Here is a 16,673-nt window from a genome sequence, read left to right on the forward strand (position 1 = left end):
TTTGTTAGGAGCCATGTTTGACTCTGCCCTCAACCAACATGTCTCTACTGGCTCAGACCTGCGACAATACCCTCTCGATACGCAGTAATACCTGCGAGCGTTGCCGCGGGACCAACAACGGCCGATCCCAGAATCACTGCTGCGGCCTGAGTCAAGGCTTTCTTCGTGTTGATGTATCCGCAAAGTCGCAAACTCCACGGCGCCGTGCCGAGGGCAAGCAGCAGCGAACAGAACGTGAAGATCAGAATATCCAGCTTCGACAGACCCAGAGCCATCAAGGCCGCGTTCTCACCACCAAACAAGCTGTACTTCAAACCGAAGAGAGCAACATTGGTGAGATGGATGACTGCGGAGATTGCCAGAGTCGTGTAGTAGACAAGGCCAAGAACCGGGAGATCTGCCTTGGCGAACATGTTTTGGTACTTTTCTCTCGTGCTCTGTAACTTGGTCTCTTCGTTCTCAGGTTGCTGAGATCCAGATTGTAGTCCAAACACAGAGAGACTCCTAGCCAACAAGAAGCACAGTATTGGCGCATTGCGCCAGACGTTGATTGAGTTTGCGTCCTGGCGATACAGCGCGACGGCTGCGGGTAGGAGATATCCCGCGGCCGTGATGGGCAACACCCTCTTGGCGTTCTCGAGGGGAACGTGTCTGCCGACAATGGTGTTGCAAGACCAATGAGCAAAGACACAAGAAATTGGGGCAAAACCACCTGGGCCGAGCGTGTTGTTGAAGATGGTAAAGATTACGATTCTGGGGTGCAGTGCCTCCGCGTTAGTCTGCTCTTGGGGGAGTCTGCCCGAATACATCGGCTGTGATAGCTGGGGATCAACTTACAAGGTCACAGATGTCAGCTGGTTTCCCACGCGGTTCAAGTCAGCCAAGGCGAGAGCAATGAGCGCCGCAGTGTTGGTCATGAACTCGATAGCCGGCAGCATCGACGCATCTCCATGGTTGGAAGAGCACAGGACGTCGACCAGCGTCTCCAGGCTCCTAGGCAGACGCAACACCCCTGCCGCGACGGCACAGAGTATACACATGAATGCGACAGAGAAGAGCTTGTTCAGACTGCCCAAGCCCTTGAGTGGCTTCGCTGGCAACTCATCCTCGAACAACACCGCTCTAGGACGATGAGGCACTTCTAGTCTCTCCAGCTTCGTTGCGGGGGCGCAGAACTCGACGCCTCGGTAGACGACTCCGAAGGAGCCCAGCAAAGGCATTAAGTAACGCGCAATCATCTTACCCATTCTGGTTCGTAGCGTGAAGGCGTCCTGGAGCCAGTAGCCTTGCTTGACAATGTGTTGAGCACGTTCCTATCCAAATGAACGGCCAAGATCAGCCTCCGAGTTCGCCGCGAGACCTCAAGTCTTCATTGAGTATGACTTGTCACTTACAAAGCGCTTTTCTTGCACCTCAGCAAAGATGCTCTCCAACTGCTTCTCACTAAGACCACCGGGGGTCTGGTCAAGATTACGCAACAAGGCGTTGACCAGATGTGCAGCTGATTCGATTGCTCCATTACCGCCTTGACCCGTCACGGGATCGACCTATTCGATAACGTCAATCAGCAATTGTCCTGTTGACGCACTTTCCCTCAGTAGCATTCACGCGTTGGGTACCGACCTTGTGTGCAGAATCTCCGATGGTGATGGCCCTCTTGTAGTGCCACTTCTCAAAGACATAGGTTTGAAGCGGCGCCAGCGTCGTAGCAATACGTTTCTCGTAAAGGTCACCAAGTGTCATGTTTTCCGGAATCTGGTCGTCCCAGTGCTTCTTGATAATACGCTCCTCGTCGGCCTTGGTATACCTGGGGAAGGAGATCAATTCCAGTCTTTTAGACTTGCAAGTGGTAACATACCTCGGGATATCTCTACCATAGAGGGTCTTCAACTCCATGAACAAAAACCAGTACACGCGGTCTCCCGGCGCAGCCATTACAAAGTAGCTATGACCAGGCGACATCGTGTTGTGCTGACTGGCTCCGGGGTATGCCTTGGGCCTGTGAGAGATGCCAAAGACACACAAAGTGGAGGCGGGGACCTTGGATTCCTCATCCAGAGGGAAGTATCCGGTCGGCGCTTGTCGCCACATCTCCTTCCTTACCGTGCTGTGGATTCCATCAGCTCCGACGACAATGTCCCCGCTGAAGACCTTGTTGTCTTTGGTGGTGACAAGAGCACCAGATTCGGTAAATTCCACGGATACAACTCGTTGAGAAGTGAGCACTCTATCCTTGTGTTTCAAGTTCTCATACAGAACTTGAATAAGCATCTGCCTGTCGATGAAGATCATTGGATATCCTAACCTGTTCTATTGTCAGTTGTGATTCGCAAAACTCCACAAGCCACTTACATTTTCTCCCACATGTCCATCAAATCATGTTGGTAGCTGAAGATTTCACCATTCTCTCGCCTGAGGTAGGCGTGTTGGTATACTTGGTCCTCAGCTTTAGCCCGGTACGCTTCGTAACAACCGAGCTGATCGAGAATCCGCAAGCCATTGGGCAATAGTCCAATACTGGCTCCAACCTGGGGGGCAATCTCAGGATAGGCTTCGAGAACAACATAGTCAATGTTGAACTTCTCGAGCATGTTGGCGAGCGCCAAGCCAGCGACGCTACCGCCGACAATGACGATCTTGAAGGTCATGGTTAAGCGCGTAAGGCTTAGCGTAAGACTTGGTCTTGATGGTATCGGAAGATCAAAAGTTGTTGTATCAGAAGACGGCAGACTCTCCATGTGATACTCCGTAATGCGACCAAGAGGTCGCGAGTCGAATCTTATTGCCGCAAACGGACACTTAACGACCCCACGGTCCGGACGGGGAGTTGTTCATCTCCGTCCACCAGACCCGCCCTGCCGCCCCGGGATCATCACGACCTTGTCAAAACCCACCGGGGCTGGGGAATGATTGGTGTTGATCGTGTCATGTATGTAGACCTCCCACCGGCTCTACCACGGAGTGCTCTCTAGATCCATCTCACTAGTCATGCCTAGAGGTCCACAGGATCCAATATCACTGAAACCTGTAGCCATCCCCAGGGCACGAACCCATAATGATTCCCCAACAACCTGTACCGTCGATGGGGATCGTTTGCCAAGAAAGTTTTCCCAGAGGTGACCATACCCCGTCATCAGGTTTCAACGATGCTCCGATCTAGAGATCGTTTCATTCGGCTGCCACGATCTCGGAATTGGCCCTTGAAGTGCTCGGTCTCGCATACAATGCAGTGGCAATGATTGACTTAATGGTTTATTCCGGCTGTCCAGGCGCAAGAGATCAACCTTAACAAGACTTAGCTTCAAGGAAATCACACGATGCGGTACAATAATAGAAACCATGAGGTATTTGACACTAGACGGTTGGAGGTAGCACGCTACTTCACTTCTGGGAAACATGGACTGGCATGACCAAAGAAGGTCTCTGTCGGTCCGGCCCGGCTTAGGTTGGGCCAATGTCAGCTAAGAACTGCTAGGTACCCATGCACCCATGTCAGCCGATTCCGGCTAGATGTCTTGAGTAACGGTGAGGAAGAAAATAGCTGAAGGAACCAGGTGCAGTTGTTTCAGTGACAGTTGTTTCGTTGCATTACCTCACTTTTACGCCATTCTACCTCACAAAACCTGTAACGATAGGGGCGATTTGAATGATAATGGTAATTCAGGCCTGCGGCGTAAATGCTTCTGCCTCTTTCAATGCCTCCAAAAAGCGATTCAGACCTTCTTGCAAAGCATCTTTGCCGACTGTGAACGTTAGCCGAAACCACCCATATTCCTCCGCCACATACACGTGACCTGGTGCAACCAAAACTCCATGCTTCATGCAGATATCGGCGATTTGTACCTCGCGCTGTTTGCAGGTCTTTTCCAAAGTAGATTCAATGTCCGAGGAGTCAAGCATGATTTGATGCTGCGGGTCCTTTGGCGACGTGATCATATGTCTAAGGTCTACCCAAATAAAGAGTCCAGCATTTCTTCACACAGAATGATTAGTCTAGCGATTCCGAAGTATCTCAACTGCCACACTTACGTGTCGAAGTACCGAATATCATGCTCGCGCAAAAACGAGGTTGTGATACGGTGGTTGACGACCATGCGCTCTGCTTTCTCTGCCGTAAACGCAGCGAGCCAGGGTTTGTTTTCCAGCATAGCGGCCCACACATCCTGGATGAGGTGCGGTGACCACGAGAAGATACTTTGATCTTACTTAGATGATTCATCTCAGTCAGGTCTGGCGGGCATACGTACCTGATACTAGATAGCGCTCCCATAACCCCCTCGTTCCTGGTACATACAAGTCCAAGACGTAAGCCATTGGCGCAGAAGTCCTTGCTAGCGCCGTAGAGGATATGGTGGCGAGTCGAGTCGAGAATTCCGCTAAAGTCAAGAGAGAGTGTTGATAGGAAAGGGACAGCGTCGGGAATGGCCGGATTTGGAAATGTTGACTTGGCATAGATCTCATCAGAGATGAAGTGTAGGTCGTTCTTGCCACATGCCCGGGCAAAGACTTTTAAAGTCTCGGGTGGCTATTGCAATTAGTGCCTGAGAGAGTTTGGGCGAGAGGAGAACAAACGTAGCATCTTCCTAGAGGGTTGTGGGGGCTACGGGTTGGTGAGTATTTTCTCGTCCTCCTGCACTCAGAGGAATTTAGGATAGACAACTGACTTGGAAATTATTAAAGCCTTGACTTTAATACCGTTGATTTTGGCTCTGTCAAGTGCCCTGGCTATGGCTTTCCTGTTGACTTCAGGGTCGAACAAATCGTCAAGGGTCGTGTATCCTTCAACTCCAGTGTAGGAAACACCAATCACCTGAACGTTACTACGGTTCAAGGCGTCGACTATGAATCCGTTATACAATGGCTGTGGAATCAATATAGCATCTCCTTCATCGCAGAAAGTCCAAGCCAGTGCATCAATAGCACTAGCCAGGCCTGGGGTGATCAGAATGTTGTCAATACCAAGAGATCTGCGGGGCTTGAATTCGTCTGTTAGGAAGTTCGCGGCTGCAAGGCGTAGGCGGTGCGATCCTCGTGGTCCAGTGCTGTAAGTCAAGTGATTCACTGGAAGAACGGTGACCTATACGTTTCGATCTCAGAAATGAATCATCCAGGCAAGGTTCAGGTTTTACCTCTTGTTTGATGAAATCCGCAATCTCATTGTGCATCAGACTATTCTCGGCTAGGCGGAGGATGACACTAAGTAGTGTAAGTTTTGACGAAAGGAATGTGATGCATGGCTACTTGCGTCCCATTGGGGTTTTCTGGAGTCCACGGGTTGCCCATGGACTTCTCTCGGGGGCCCCAAACATCGCGTAAAAGCAACCCTTCAGCGCCGCGAGCAGAGATGTGATAATCTGCCGCCGTTGTCGCTATTCTGTCAGAGTCTTCGATTGAAATCATGATACGTGGGTTGTTAAACTAGCATTCGTTAGTATGCAATTGCAAGACTGTCTTACTCGTTTGAAACTATCAAGCCAAATTATATCCCAGGGCCTATAAGGGGTCCTGTACCGTGTCACTTACGTTGAGTTATCTCTAAGATGGAGGGCTGAGACCTAGAATTGACCAAGTCTCAAACGTACTAATCGTTCGATAGGAGTGAAGCCGCTGATACACAAGTGGTTCCGCTTTATATACCTTGTGATCGAATTGGCCGGCGGCTGCCGAGGCGTAACAAGCCACCATAGTCAAGCCGGCGGCCCATTCAACAAACAGATTGGAGACCGATGAACCAGCCAAAAAAAAAAAGACGCCTCCCGCCGGCACATGAGCGATTTCCACGTCATGCTTATCAATACATCCATGCAAAGTATACATTCAGGCGCCATGAGTCTTCATGTCATTAGAGGGGTAAGTCCAAGGGAGGATGACAAAGCAAGGAAGAGGAGCAGTTGAAAGATGGAAGACGAGCAAACGCTAAAGGCAATCCAATTTCTATCGTTCACAAGTTTGTCGGCTGATTATTATCGTGAGATCTAGCGTTATATAACTACACTGCCCCTACACGGAAGTCAAGATCACATAAACCACCCTCAATATTCAATTTGTTCCCTGCCAATCTTGCTGCGAATCTCACAACAGACCACCACGCACCATGCTCACAAGGGAGACGGCCGTTATGCTTGCCAAGTATAACAACTGGGCCGACCAAGTACTTTTCGCAGCGATTCAAAAACAGCTGCCGTCCGGGGCGGTCTATCAGCCGCGCACAACTCTTTTCAAGTCCATGATGGGCACACTCAACCACAATCATCAGGTCGACCTGATCTGGCGTGCACATCTACTCGAAGAGGACCACGGCTTCTCGACCCGCCGTGATCTGTTATACCCGGAATTTGAGGAGTTGGTCGAGAAGCAGTTTGAGGTCAACCAGTGGTACATCGATTGGGCGACCAGGCAAGATGAGGAAAGCTTCAGCAAGCGATCCAAGTTCAATTACGTCAACGGCACACCTGCAGAGATGACTTTGGGCGGCATGTTTCTTCATGTTATCAACCACAAGACCTACCATCGAGGCTGGGTTAGTGAGATGTTCTTCGAGCACGACACGAATCCGCCCGAGACCGATCTCTGTGTTTATTTGTGCCAATAATGGCATGAATCTGGATTCTGGATTACTATGTCCTGGGTACGTCAGCGGGCCGGGAATGCTTCCACCCAAAATCTGGACAAGACAGTCAACCCAGACCACGTTAGATGAGGTGGAAAGCTGCCGTTGTGCTCAGCCGAATTGGGGCTTTTACAAGATAACTGCACGTGTTAACAGTTAGGAATTCAAGATTAGTCCATTGTATATGTTCGTATTTGGCGATCTATATCAGCAACTGCCGGTCGCACCTAAGTAGACGCCGGACAAGTATGCACCGGAAGACCCGCTCTGATCGGCTGGTATCGAAACTAGGTGGTACCACCCCCCGAATAGAAAGCTTTCTAGATAGTCACAACTCACAACACCGTTTCGGCCCCTATAGAATCGCTGCAGCTAGTTTTAAACGAGCAAAAATAGCAATACTCCGTGGCAATGGCCGTCTTACCATCCCCACATGTTCTGAATCCCCGAACAAAAGTCATCCGGCACTCTACACTGCGGCGCCCCCGCCCCCGGCGCCGAGAAGCACTTGTGGCCTCCGCTCTCGAGCTGGATACACACGTGGCCCACGGGCGTGGCGTTGGGGAACGTCTGCCGCAGGAAGCAGTCCGGCTGGAGTTTGACCTGCGTGCCTTTATCGCGCGAGAACCACTGCCAGGATTCGCATGTCCCCGAGAACCTGAAGCCGGTGATGGCGTCGCCTGTGGGACCGTTCTCGACACAATTTTGGGCTTGGGCGAGGCTGGCGACGGCTATAAGGGTGGTGGCTGAGAGGTTTGATGGGAGACGCATCTAGGAGGTGGCATGTGAGTGATGGAGTTGAAGTGGCTGAGGGCTAAAGACTTACTATGAGAGAAGAGCAATCTGTGATTTAATAACGATTGTGGTTTCTTGCCGTGTATGTTGTGAGAAAAGGTTGATCATGAAGGAGAAGGGTGGCAGGAATTTGGAAGGGATTGAAAAGAGTGACTATTCCGTGGCAATTGGAGCTGGGGAATGGACAATGGCTTGCAGAAGTGAAAACTTCGAGTCTTAATAAATATTCTCCTAAAATATTCCGTTCCGAAATGATTCAGTCTCTTGAAAGCCTCTATACGTGTAAGAACTGACCACAATAATTCGGTAAAGGGCTGATCAGTAATAGACACATAGAGTTATAGCCTTCCAAGAATTCACTCAACCTGATGGAAATGAGCATCATGGTTGTTCCAACTAGTAGAAATAGAAGTACTTGTTTAGAGTTGTCTTGGCTCAATCAAAAGCGATGATGATCTTTCCTCCGTCGTGAGTCGTAAACAACGAATGACGTGAGAAAGTATAAAGTACTTTAGCTACACGCTTGGCATGAGCTTAGTCAAACTGCTGGTCTTCCGGCATCCCCTGTCAAACCTCTCGGTTCTCGGAGTCATGGGATGAACACTGACACAAGCGATATGTGCCTCAATCCCAGTGCTTGGAAACTACAAGCCCGAGCAAAGTCTAAAGTCTGATACATAAATTCTGCTTTTTCATTTGCATTCTTCTGCCCGATGTTGTTCAGGCCCCGCGACTTCAAATTGGTAGAATGGATTGATGGTGTTTATCCGTAAGTTGATCTTCGTATACGATATGCGCCCGTCTGAACTCGCCGGCGGTCTTGGCAAAGCCCGGACGCTCCGAATGTGTCTAACTGCCCAAGAGTCGCCGCTCAAAGTCAACTTTCGGCGAGTTGTGATTGTTCAACTCAACCTTTAGCTTCTACATTTGCATTATGAGGCGAGTCAGCTTGAACAGTTGATACTATATTCAAAGCATAGTTGATTGAGGTCATTCGAGACAATGAAGATCACTTCGTGGGAGAAGGGAAGATGATTATAAGTATCTGTTTTCGGTTTCCTCCTTGCTCGCTCCTCACCCTCAGCTCCTTGCTTGGACTACCTCAAAGGCCTTGCTTCAAGTCACTCGTTTAAGGATCAACTCTAGCCATTCTGTAGTTACAAAACACCTCGCATCACTCATTATATAAGCGACCCAGTCACGCCGTCTCACTCACCCCTTCGAAGACAAAAAGCAACCAACAATGAAGAGCCAACACATCGCCCTACCAGGCCTCCAAGCCGCAGCTCTCGCCTTCCTCGGCGCCCGCGGCGTTTCAGCAGCAGCAGGAAAAGTCTTTTGCGCCGACGCCAACAACAAGGTCGTCGCCGACACCAAGTGCGCCGTCGGTCAGGCGCCAGCCCCAAACACCTTCTTCATGTTCAACAGCGAAGCGGAACACCCCGTCGGGAGCGCCGTCGACGAGAGCAAGGTGGACTTGTACGATGCCGCCGACATGATTGAGCGCCAGAACGCGCGGTTCCCGCCGGATTACGAGATGGAGACGGAAGGGTTTGGGAAGAGGCAGGAGTGTGGTGGTGGGAGCAGGGGAGGTTGAAAGTTGGGGGGGAAAAGAAAAGGGAGATGGGTTTGATGGAAGATACAGCTGTGTTTTCCAACTTTGGAAGGAACCCTGGATATGTTTTGGATTTATCTACTCTCTTGAGCGAGAATCAGAGCGGCTGTTGAATGTTAATGGATATGTATCTTGCACAAAGTAAGGCACCGAAGTGGACCCAAGCAACAGACTTACAAACAGCTCTGTGGGCTCTAACTACGCGGCTGATGAAGAGAGAAAGTATGCTAGACGTCAATCGTTATGGTGCAGTCGCCAAAGGAACTTATCGCCCTGAAGAAAGTGAATTTGCTGAGCTAGTAAAAGGCGGCTCGCTCATCAAGACTATGCCTCATCATCATGCACATTGTTCAGCCACTACTGGCGCAATACATTGGGAGAGTGAAAACTTGTATGCGAGCTCAGACTGGGTCTTACCCAAGTACTATCTATCAGTTGACTCCTCAAAACGAGTGTTCTTCACTTCCTCAGCAAGCAAATGCGAGACTGTCTCCAATGATCATATTAATCCTGTGAATTTTGATGCTACGGTAGTTCTCTAAGTTTACCAAACCATGCACCACTTCTTCTGGTACTTGTTAACCCCCCAATGCAAACGCCGAATTTTGGTGTGCAAAATGCCATACAACGCCCCAGCCATGACTGAATCTCATAACCCGAACCCCAGTCGTTCTCAGACCAAGGCTAATGCCGTTTCTTCAACCGTATCTCTCGTCTCTTTTCTTCCTCTTATTCGTCTGAGCAGATCCGTCTACTGCTCCTCCTGGACGACGACGCCCCACTCGTGCTGCTCGCCACCGTACATGATGTCCTTCATCCACTTCTTGATCTGGAGGGTGTACTCGCCACCGACGCCTTCGCCGCCCATGCCCATGTTGGCATCCTTGCCACGGTGGTGAATCAGGGAGATGGGGCAGATGAAGAACTGAGATGGCATTAGCAAGTCGTCTGGGCGAGAGGAAGCAATGATCAAAACTTACAGCAGTACCGGCGGCAAAGGACTCGACGATGCGGCCCTCCTCGTGAGCCTGAATGACCTCATCGATGGTGTATCTGCGCTCAACAATGTCGACGCTGTCGCCGAGGCGCTCGCGGGCGAGCTGGAGAACGCTGCGTCTCGTGACACCGTCGAGAATCAATCTGTCGTCGAGAGGCGCGGTAATGATCTCCGTCCTGCCGGTCTCCTTGTTCTTCCACACAACAAAGAAGTTGCTGGCACCGGCCTCGGTGCAGTACTGCTCCTGTCCGTACAGCCAGAGAATCTGGCCGAACCCACGGCTGCGGGCCTCGACAGTAGCCAGCAGAGAAGGGCCGTAGTTGGCACCGACCTTGGCGTAGCCGAATCCACCAACCCAGGCGCGAACCATATCCTCGGGACTCGTGTGGAGCTTCATGCCGCCGACGGGAGAGTCCATGACAGGCATATAGGTGCAGATGATGTAGAGCATGGCCTCGGAAGGTGCCTGAACGCCGAGCTGGGGCTGAGTTCCGATCATAGTAGGGCGGAGGTAGAGGAAGGATCCGGGACGCTCGCGAGGCAGCCACTTGGGGCCGTCGACGGCCATGAGGGCGATGATGAGCTTCTCGAGTTCGGCGGGAGGGAAGGAGGGCAGGGCGATGCGGGTGGAGGACATGAGCATGCGCTCGCAGTTGCGGTCGGGGCGGAACAGGCGAAGCTTGCCGTCAAAGCCGCGGAAGACCTTGAGACCCTCGAAGCATTCGGTGGCGTAGTGCAGGACGGAGGCAGTCGGCATGAGGGAGATGGGGCCGTAGGGCTTCAGCTCCGGGGTGGACCAGCCAGTGCCGACCTTCCAGGTGGCAGCGACCATGTGGTCGGTGGCGATGGTCTCGGAGCCAGCGTTGGCGGAGGCAGGATCGGGGACGGCACGCGGGTTCTGGGTACGGTTGTAAATGAGCTTGGAGGCGTCGAGCTCCTGGTAGGCGGGCTTGGTGCCGTTGGAAGCCTTGCCATTGGGAATGGCCTCGAGCTTATGCTCGATGGCGGACGATGTCAGATCGATGTCCTGGTTGCCATGGTGCAGACCGGGAGAGATGGTGCCGGGAGCCATTGTGGTTGTTGAGGTTAGTCTGATGTTTGTGTGAGAGACCGATGTAGTGGATATATGAAGAATCTCGGAGTTGGCGGGGTCGAGGGGTCGATTTGCCGTTACTTGAACCAAGTAACAGGTAGTAGCACTGGCTAGAGAAAAGACACAAGCAATATGTGTCTATGTAAGAGGAAAGACACAGGGAGGAAAAGATTCGGCTTAAGATGGAGAAGGAAGAGAACAAAGCCACGGGGTCAAGTTGTAGGAGTGACGGCAAGAGCTTAAGTAGGACGGGTTTGTCACAGTTTGGCTTGGCTCAAGGTTCTAGTGACAGATGGAGCAGGTGACTCAAGGGCCAATGCAGAGGGGCAGCGGGTCCGGTCTTGGAAAGGGCGTTTTCAGATAACAGGGAACATCATGGAGAATTTGACCTGTGCAGTGCATGGAGCATGGATGTGGATGGGGTGGGAAGGGTAAGGGGAGGACGATACCTCGCAGAGTACCTTAAGGTGTGTGATGTAAGGCAAGGTGGTACGAATGCCTACATACACACGGAAAGAAAAGAGGAACAAGCAAACCCGTCCGTCTGAAGTGGTTGCTGGGTACGGATACTCCGTGTCGTTGGTTCCATGGGTGGTTGCCAGAGGGCACGAAGTAAACCAGATGCGTGCAAGAAAAGAGACCAGCAGACGCCAACGGTTCAGAAATTGATCCATGCCCTAGTCAAGTCATGGATCGATCATGGATGGATGGTGGACCACGGGAAGATGGTGGACTGGAACTTTCAAGCCAAGGCGGCCGATATGCTGCATGGCTTTTTGTCGTTGGTATGCCGTCGCTTGCCCGGGGGATCCACATGCGGAAAGGTCGCCAGATGGAGGCAGCGCCGTAAGCCCCTTGAGATTTCCTTTCCGCCATTGTCTTATTATTCTGTAGGTACCACACGGAGTAGAGGACAGTAATTCTGGACTCTGGAGAGCGTTGTGCCGATGTTCAACGTCGAGGGATGGCAATGCCGAGCCCGCGTACTTTTTTTTTCTTTCGATGGAGTGGAGCCGGGCCGGGACCCACCAGCGCGTGAGCAATTGTGAAGCGTCGGTGGCAGCGGTTTGAACTTTGGGGGATCCGGGATGGGATGGGACTGTTTCTCTCACATCTCATCTCATCTCTCGCCCTTTCCAACTTTCGCCAGTGCGTCGGGCGATGATCGAATCGAAGCCCGTCCTTTGATCGAGGAAGGATTGTCTTGCTGCTCGAGTCCCCACACAGACATGCCGTTCTTCAGAGATAAGCCAGTTACCAGACTACCAATCCGAGTCTGAGGATGGCCAAGAAGAAGGGAAAAAAGACCTGAAGGAAAATTCGGATCCCACAGTTATCCGCTAGAGCCGGAGCCATCCCACCTCGAGATGGCTACAGATAATACTGCCGTGACTGCGCAGCGTCTAAAGACCAGCAAAAGATGCGACTTGTTGCAAGGGACATGATCGAAAAAAAATCTGTGACGAAACAAGAGGTCAAGCCGCGGTCGCCCATTCGTCGGGGCATGGTTTGTTAGTCAATGGCGCGTCAGGTACATGCTGTCGTACACCGCAACGCAATACAGCAAGCAGCAGCGGCAGTAGCAGCGCCGGTCCAAAGTGTAGCAGGGAACTGCCTGACGGGAGGGAATGCTGTACGAGAAGGCGATGCACCTCCAGTTTGTCCCACCACAAGCCGTCGGCCGGGCACGGCTCCAGTCGGTCGACGTCCTGGTGCCCCATTGCGGCTTTGGTGCGCGCGGTCCGAAGCCGAACGGTGCTGCACTCCAATTGTAGTAGTGTATGTACCGTGGTGTGCATGGCTTCAGCATCGGACTTGGAGTTCGGCTAGTGTAGATGTTGTTTTGATGTCTCATTCGACCTCGCTCGAACGCAACAGACGATGACTCCGAACACATTGGCTACCCGATCAGCATCATTCCGGGTGCAGCGAGTATGTTGTCATATTCAGGGGATGAACATGGGCGAGGTCCGACATCGCAATGATCAAGCGCGCCCTACTTGTCCAGTCCGCCCTTTTTGCCCTTTGGGTTGACAACTATTGACATGGCCCGACAGGGTTTTGATGCGGCCGATCGAGTCAATTGAGGTCATCCCCGGTGATGATGGCGTTGTCTTTTCGGGAGGATGAGACGTAAGGGCACATTTGGCCTCGGGACCTCGCGATTCGCGAATATGACGGAAAGGAGAGTGCGGAATTCACATCGTCAAGTTCGTCGCCAAGATGTCAAGGTTCCAATTATTATTATTGTTGTTGAGAGGCGTGCAGCTGAAAGATACATGCATTGAGGTACCTCACTTACTTGCCGTGGAGGGAAGGCGAGGTCAACCAAAGAGCGGAATTGGAAGCAAGTGTAATCGCTATCTGGTCCTTCCTTCCATGTCAGTTGTCCCTTCCATTCTCGGTTTCCCATGTTACCCCTCCCGCGGATAGCCGAGTGTAGGCGATGACGTGGGGAATCAAGTCCGAGTAACCACAATGGAAGGCACGCCGCACAGTTGACCACTGCTTTCCTTCTCTTTCAGTCCCAATGGTCAGGTAGGTAGCAACCCCCCGTGCTCCCCGCCTCGTGCTTTCCCCCTCCATCGTTTAAATCTCTTCAACAGATCCCAACCCGAATTTCCTTCTCGAACATTGGATCGTATCGGTTGGGTTGGCGGAGGCGAGATCCCTCAAGGTGCCGAGTGTAACCATTGAGGCAGGTGTACCTAGCGTCTCCTGGCACTGTACATCTTCTCTCACACGATACACCACCAATGCGAACCTCCTGCATGCATACTTCTGGGTTGGTTGCCGGAGGCCCGGATCGTCTTCCACGGTTTCCTTCACACACACACACACTCCATCTTCTCCCCGGTCAGCACGGAGAGATAATGGGGATTATCTTACCTACATATGACGAGATGGATGCCCAGATCTGGCAGCTGCTTATCCCCAACCGATTTCTAATCCAATACAAAACATCAAAGTACCTCGCCTTACCTTTACGAACCTCAACTTGCCCGGTCTGCTCTCGAACAAGTGCAGAAGCAACAACACAAACAGCCCAAACGTCTCAGCCCTGCAACACAACCTGGACGGACCTTCTGGGGTTGAACCAACAAGACGGGCGCAAACGCCCGGTTCACTGACCTCTGGTCACTTGACCTGCAAATCGCGGGGTACCTTGCCTACGCTCTTCTTAGGTACGTGGCTTGGCACCGGCCATGTCTCGTTTCTTCCCCTTAGATCGCGGCGCCAATCTTTTGGTTCGCACTTGTCTGCGCAGTGTGTGTCTGACTACCTACCTACCTACCTATCACGCTATATCATTCACAGAGAGGCGGTCTGGAAAGTATGTAAAAGACGCCGTTCATCCTTCTGAGACACACTTTCACGCACACCCAGACTCACCCACATATGCCCAACCGAGACATCCCAAGCAATGACACGCGGAAACTAGCAGACGCGTCGTGGTAAGTATACTAAAGTAACATTTCACTGTCCGTGGTTTCCAGTACTCTCTCCAGGTATCATTCGGTAGTTCCCTTTCTTCAGCTCGTGACCTGTTGAAGGCCAATCCATTCTGCCCTTCAACCTAATGAATGCTACTACTCGAGGTATCCAAATGTAAATATGCTACCGCCTCATAATGATGCTCCTCCCATAGACCCATGATACACACACACACACACACACACACAATCTCACTGCCGCGCCCTATCCGCCTCCCGCGCCGCCTGTTCCTCCTCGAGAATCTCCCTGCCGCGCGCCGCAGACTCCCCCTCGGCCTTGATGCCCTTCTTGCGCTGCCGCTCCTCGTACATGTCGCGGCTCCTCATGATGCGCTGCACAATCGTCCCCGCGTTGACGCTCGCAAATTCGTGCTCGCCCACCGCCCGCATGATGCCCATCTCCTTGGGCGCCGTGTACGGGTCGTACGTCAGCGGCATAAAGGCCGTCGGGCCGTGGTACACGGCGTCCGGCGTGCCCCACGGCAGAGACGTGAGGTAGGCCTTTGTCGGGGAGAATGGAGCGCCGAAGACGACGGCGTTGACGTACTGCAATGCTAGTCGTTAGCACATCGCTACTTGAACAGTCATGCTCGAAGCCGTCCATCATGGCTGTTGAAGGACCTACCCTGCACTGCAACACGCAGAGACCGCGCTCGTAAATGTTCATGATGGGATAGTTGATGCCCTTCCAGTGGTTAATCTCCTCGTCGGAATGAATACCCGCCACGACGTACGCAGGCGGATAATCGCCGCCCTTGCTGACGCGCTCGTTGACGGCCTGCTCCGAATACCACCCTTCCCCGCGCGCCAGCTCCTCCTCGGCCTCGACAACCCGGCGGAGGAACTCAATGTGCCCGCTGGAAAACAAATCGAAACCGCCGTCGACATAGACGACGCGTTGACCGATCTGCGGCCCCTTTCCCGGCAAGAACCGCGAGAACACACCCTTCTCCTCGACCGTGGCCTCGGCCTTTGCTTCCCCCGACGCAGCCCAGAACCACACCTCGACGCCGGGATTCTTCCCCGTCTCGTCGGTAGCGTACAGCTTCATCCGCTCCGTCAGGGCCTCGGCCTCGGCCTTGATCTCGTCCCGGGAGGCGGCACCCTGGCCCTGACCCTCGTCACCGGACAAGAGATTCTCCAGGGATTTGATAAAATGCGTCTTTGTGCAGAGGAGCATGCGGCCGACGAGGTCGGTGGTGGAGATGCTGGGCGTGCGCTTGACGACCTTGAAGCGGCCAGCCTCCTTGACGAAGCGGTAGCAGTCGTAGCCGTCAGCGTCCGAGGTGATGTCGTCGCCGTGGACGACGTACTTGCAGCCGTAGTGGCTGATCCAGTCGAGCTGCGTCACGTAGGGGGCCTGGCCGATGGATTTTGTGACCCAGCGGCAAGCGTCGACAGCAGCCAGACTTTTGCGAATGTTAGTAAAGTGCTGCGAAGCAGAGTAGAGAGATGTACCGCTCTTGGAGGGTCATGACTGTTGGGCCCTTGTTCTCGAGAATGGACTCATCAGAGTGGACGCCGATGTAGAGCTCGCTGCCTAGTTGGCGGGCCTGCACGATGGCTCCAGCATGGCCTGTGATGATCAGTCTTTGAAGCTGTGAGGTATGCGTGACAGTAGACTTACCGTGGTGGAAAAAGTCGAAGCAGCCATCGATCCAGATGCGCTCCTCCAGAATCTCAGGGGCTGGCTCGCCGGGTGGGTATTCAGGGTCGGAGTTGAGCATGATGGCTTGATGATGTGGGAGTTGAAGGGGACCCAATGTATCGCTGATTCTTCAGGATCTCAGGGATCTTAAGACTGCTAGGTAATGAATGCACAGAAAAGTCTTGTGATAATGAGCTGCTGGTGTTGCGTCAACAAAGTTTCACCGACTGGGCGAATTTCACATGAGGTTTGATTGAGCCTTGAAGGACGGCATGTCAATGGCTCAGTTCGCGATGTCCCGCTCCCCGTAGCGGCGCCGTGTGATTGGCGAGGTTCCAGCGCCACTGCGATAGCCGAGACCCACCAGAGCTTTCCAGCGGCCGGACCGGCCACGCAACGGCGCTCACGGGGCTTTTATTCT

The 16,673-nt window shown here is 52.6% G+C and overlaps 7 protein-coding genes across 7 annotated transcripts; 2 read left to right on the forward strand and 5 right to left on the reverse strand.

The window, feature by feature from the left end:
• Positions 1-44: 44 nt before the first annotated feature.
• On the reverse strand, positions 45-2,648 carry CLUP02_11330 (FAD binding domain-containing protein; the record flags this gene model as incomplete). Its single annotated transcript, XM_049290298.1, has 5 exons — positions 45-753; positions 838-1,313; positions 1,624-1,807; positions 1,859-2,305; positions 2,353-2,648. 5 exons carry the CDS (start codon positions 2,646-2,648, stop codon positions 45-47), a joined length of 2,112 nt encoding a protein of 703 aa, XP_049147443.1.
• Positions 2,649-3,660: 1,012 nt separating this feature from the next.
• Positions 3,661-5,165, reverse strand: CLUP02_11331 (uncharacterized protein; the record flags this gene model as incomplete). The annotated part of the gene is made up of 6 exons (XM_049290299.1): positions 3,661-3,973; positions 4,030-4,194; positions 4,248-4,525; positions 4,573-4,600; positions 4,665-5,077; positions 5,130-5,165. 6 exons carry the CDS (start codon positions 5,163-5,165, stop codon positions 3,661-3,663), a joined length of 1,233 nt encoding a protein of 410 aa, XP_049147444.1.
• A 929-nt stretch (positions 5,166-6,094) lies between these two features.
• Positions 6,095-6,592, forward strand: CLUP02_11332 (uncharacterized protein; the record flags this gene model as incomplete). Its single annotated transcript, XM_049290300.1, has 1 exon — positions 6,095-6,592. The coding sequence occupies one exon, from the start codon at positions 6,095-6,097 to the stop codon at positions 6,590-6,592; it is 498 nt and encodes a 165-aa protein (XP_049147445.1).
• Positions 6,593-6,692: 100 nt separating this feature from the next.
• On the reverse strand, positions 6,693-7,381 carry CLUP02_11333 (uncharacterized protein; the record flags this gene model as incomplete). The annotated part of the gene is made up of 3 exons (XM_049290301.1): positions 6,693-6,750; positions 6,950-6,982; positions 7,035-7,381. 3 exons carry the CDS (start codon positions 7,379-7,381, stop codon positions 6,693-6,695), a joined length of 438 nt encoding a protein of 145 aa, XP_049147446.1.
• A 1,267-nt stretch (positions 7,382-8,648) lies between these two features.
• CLUP02_11334 (uncharacterized protein) lies at positions 8,649-9,002 on the forward strand (the record flags this gene model as incomplete). The annotated part of the gene is made up of 1 exon (XM_049290302.1): positions 8,649-9,002. The coding sequence occupies one exon, from the start codon at positions 8,649-8,651 to the stop codon at positions 9,000-9,002; it is 354 nt and encodes a 117-aa protein (XP_049147447.1).
• A 769-nt stretch (positions 9,003-9,771) lies between these two features.
• On the reverse strand, positions 9,772-11,089 carry CLUP02_11335 (branched-chain amino acid aminotransferase; the record flags this gene model as incomplete). Its single annotated transcript, XM_049290303.1, has 2 exons — positions 9,772-9,945; positions 10,001-11,089. The coding sequence occupies 2 exons, from the start codon at positions 11,087-11,089 to the stop codon at positions 9,772-9,774; spliced, it is 1,263 nt and encodes a 420-aa protein (XP_049147448.1).
• A 3,707-nt stretch (positions 11,090-14,796) lies between these two features.
• CLUP02_11336 (cytidylyltransferase) lies at positions 14,797-16,331 on the reverse strand (the record flags this gene model as incomplete). Its single annotated transcript, XM_049290304.1, has 4 exons — positions 14,797-15,150; positions 15,230-16,013; positions 16,063-16,180; positions 16,232-16,331. The coding sequence occupies 4 exons, from the start codon at positions 16,329-16,331 to the stop codon at positions 14,797-14,799; spliced, it is 1,356 nt and encodes a 451-aa protein (XP_049147449.1).
• Positions 16,332-16,673: the final 342 nt, after the last annotated feature.

This window comes from Colletotrichum lupini, chromosome 5, assembly GCF_023278565.1.
Source record: "Colletotrichum lupini chromosome 5, complete sequence".
Taxonomy (NCBI): domain Eukaryota; kingdom Fungi; phylum Ascomycota; class Sordariomycetes; order Glomerellales; family Glomerellaceae; genus Colletotrichum; species Colletotrichum lupini.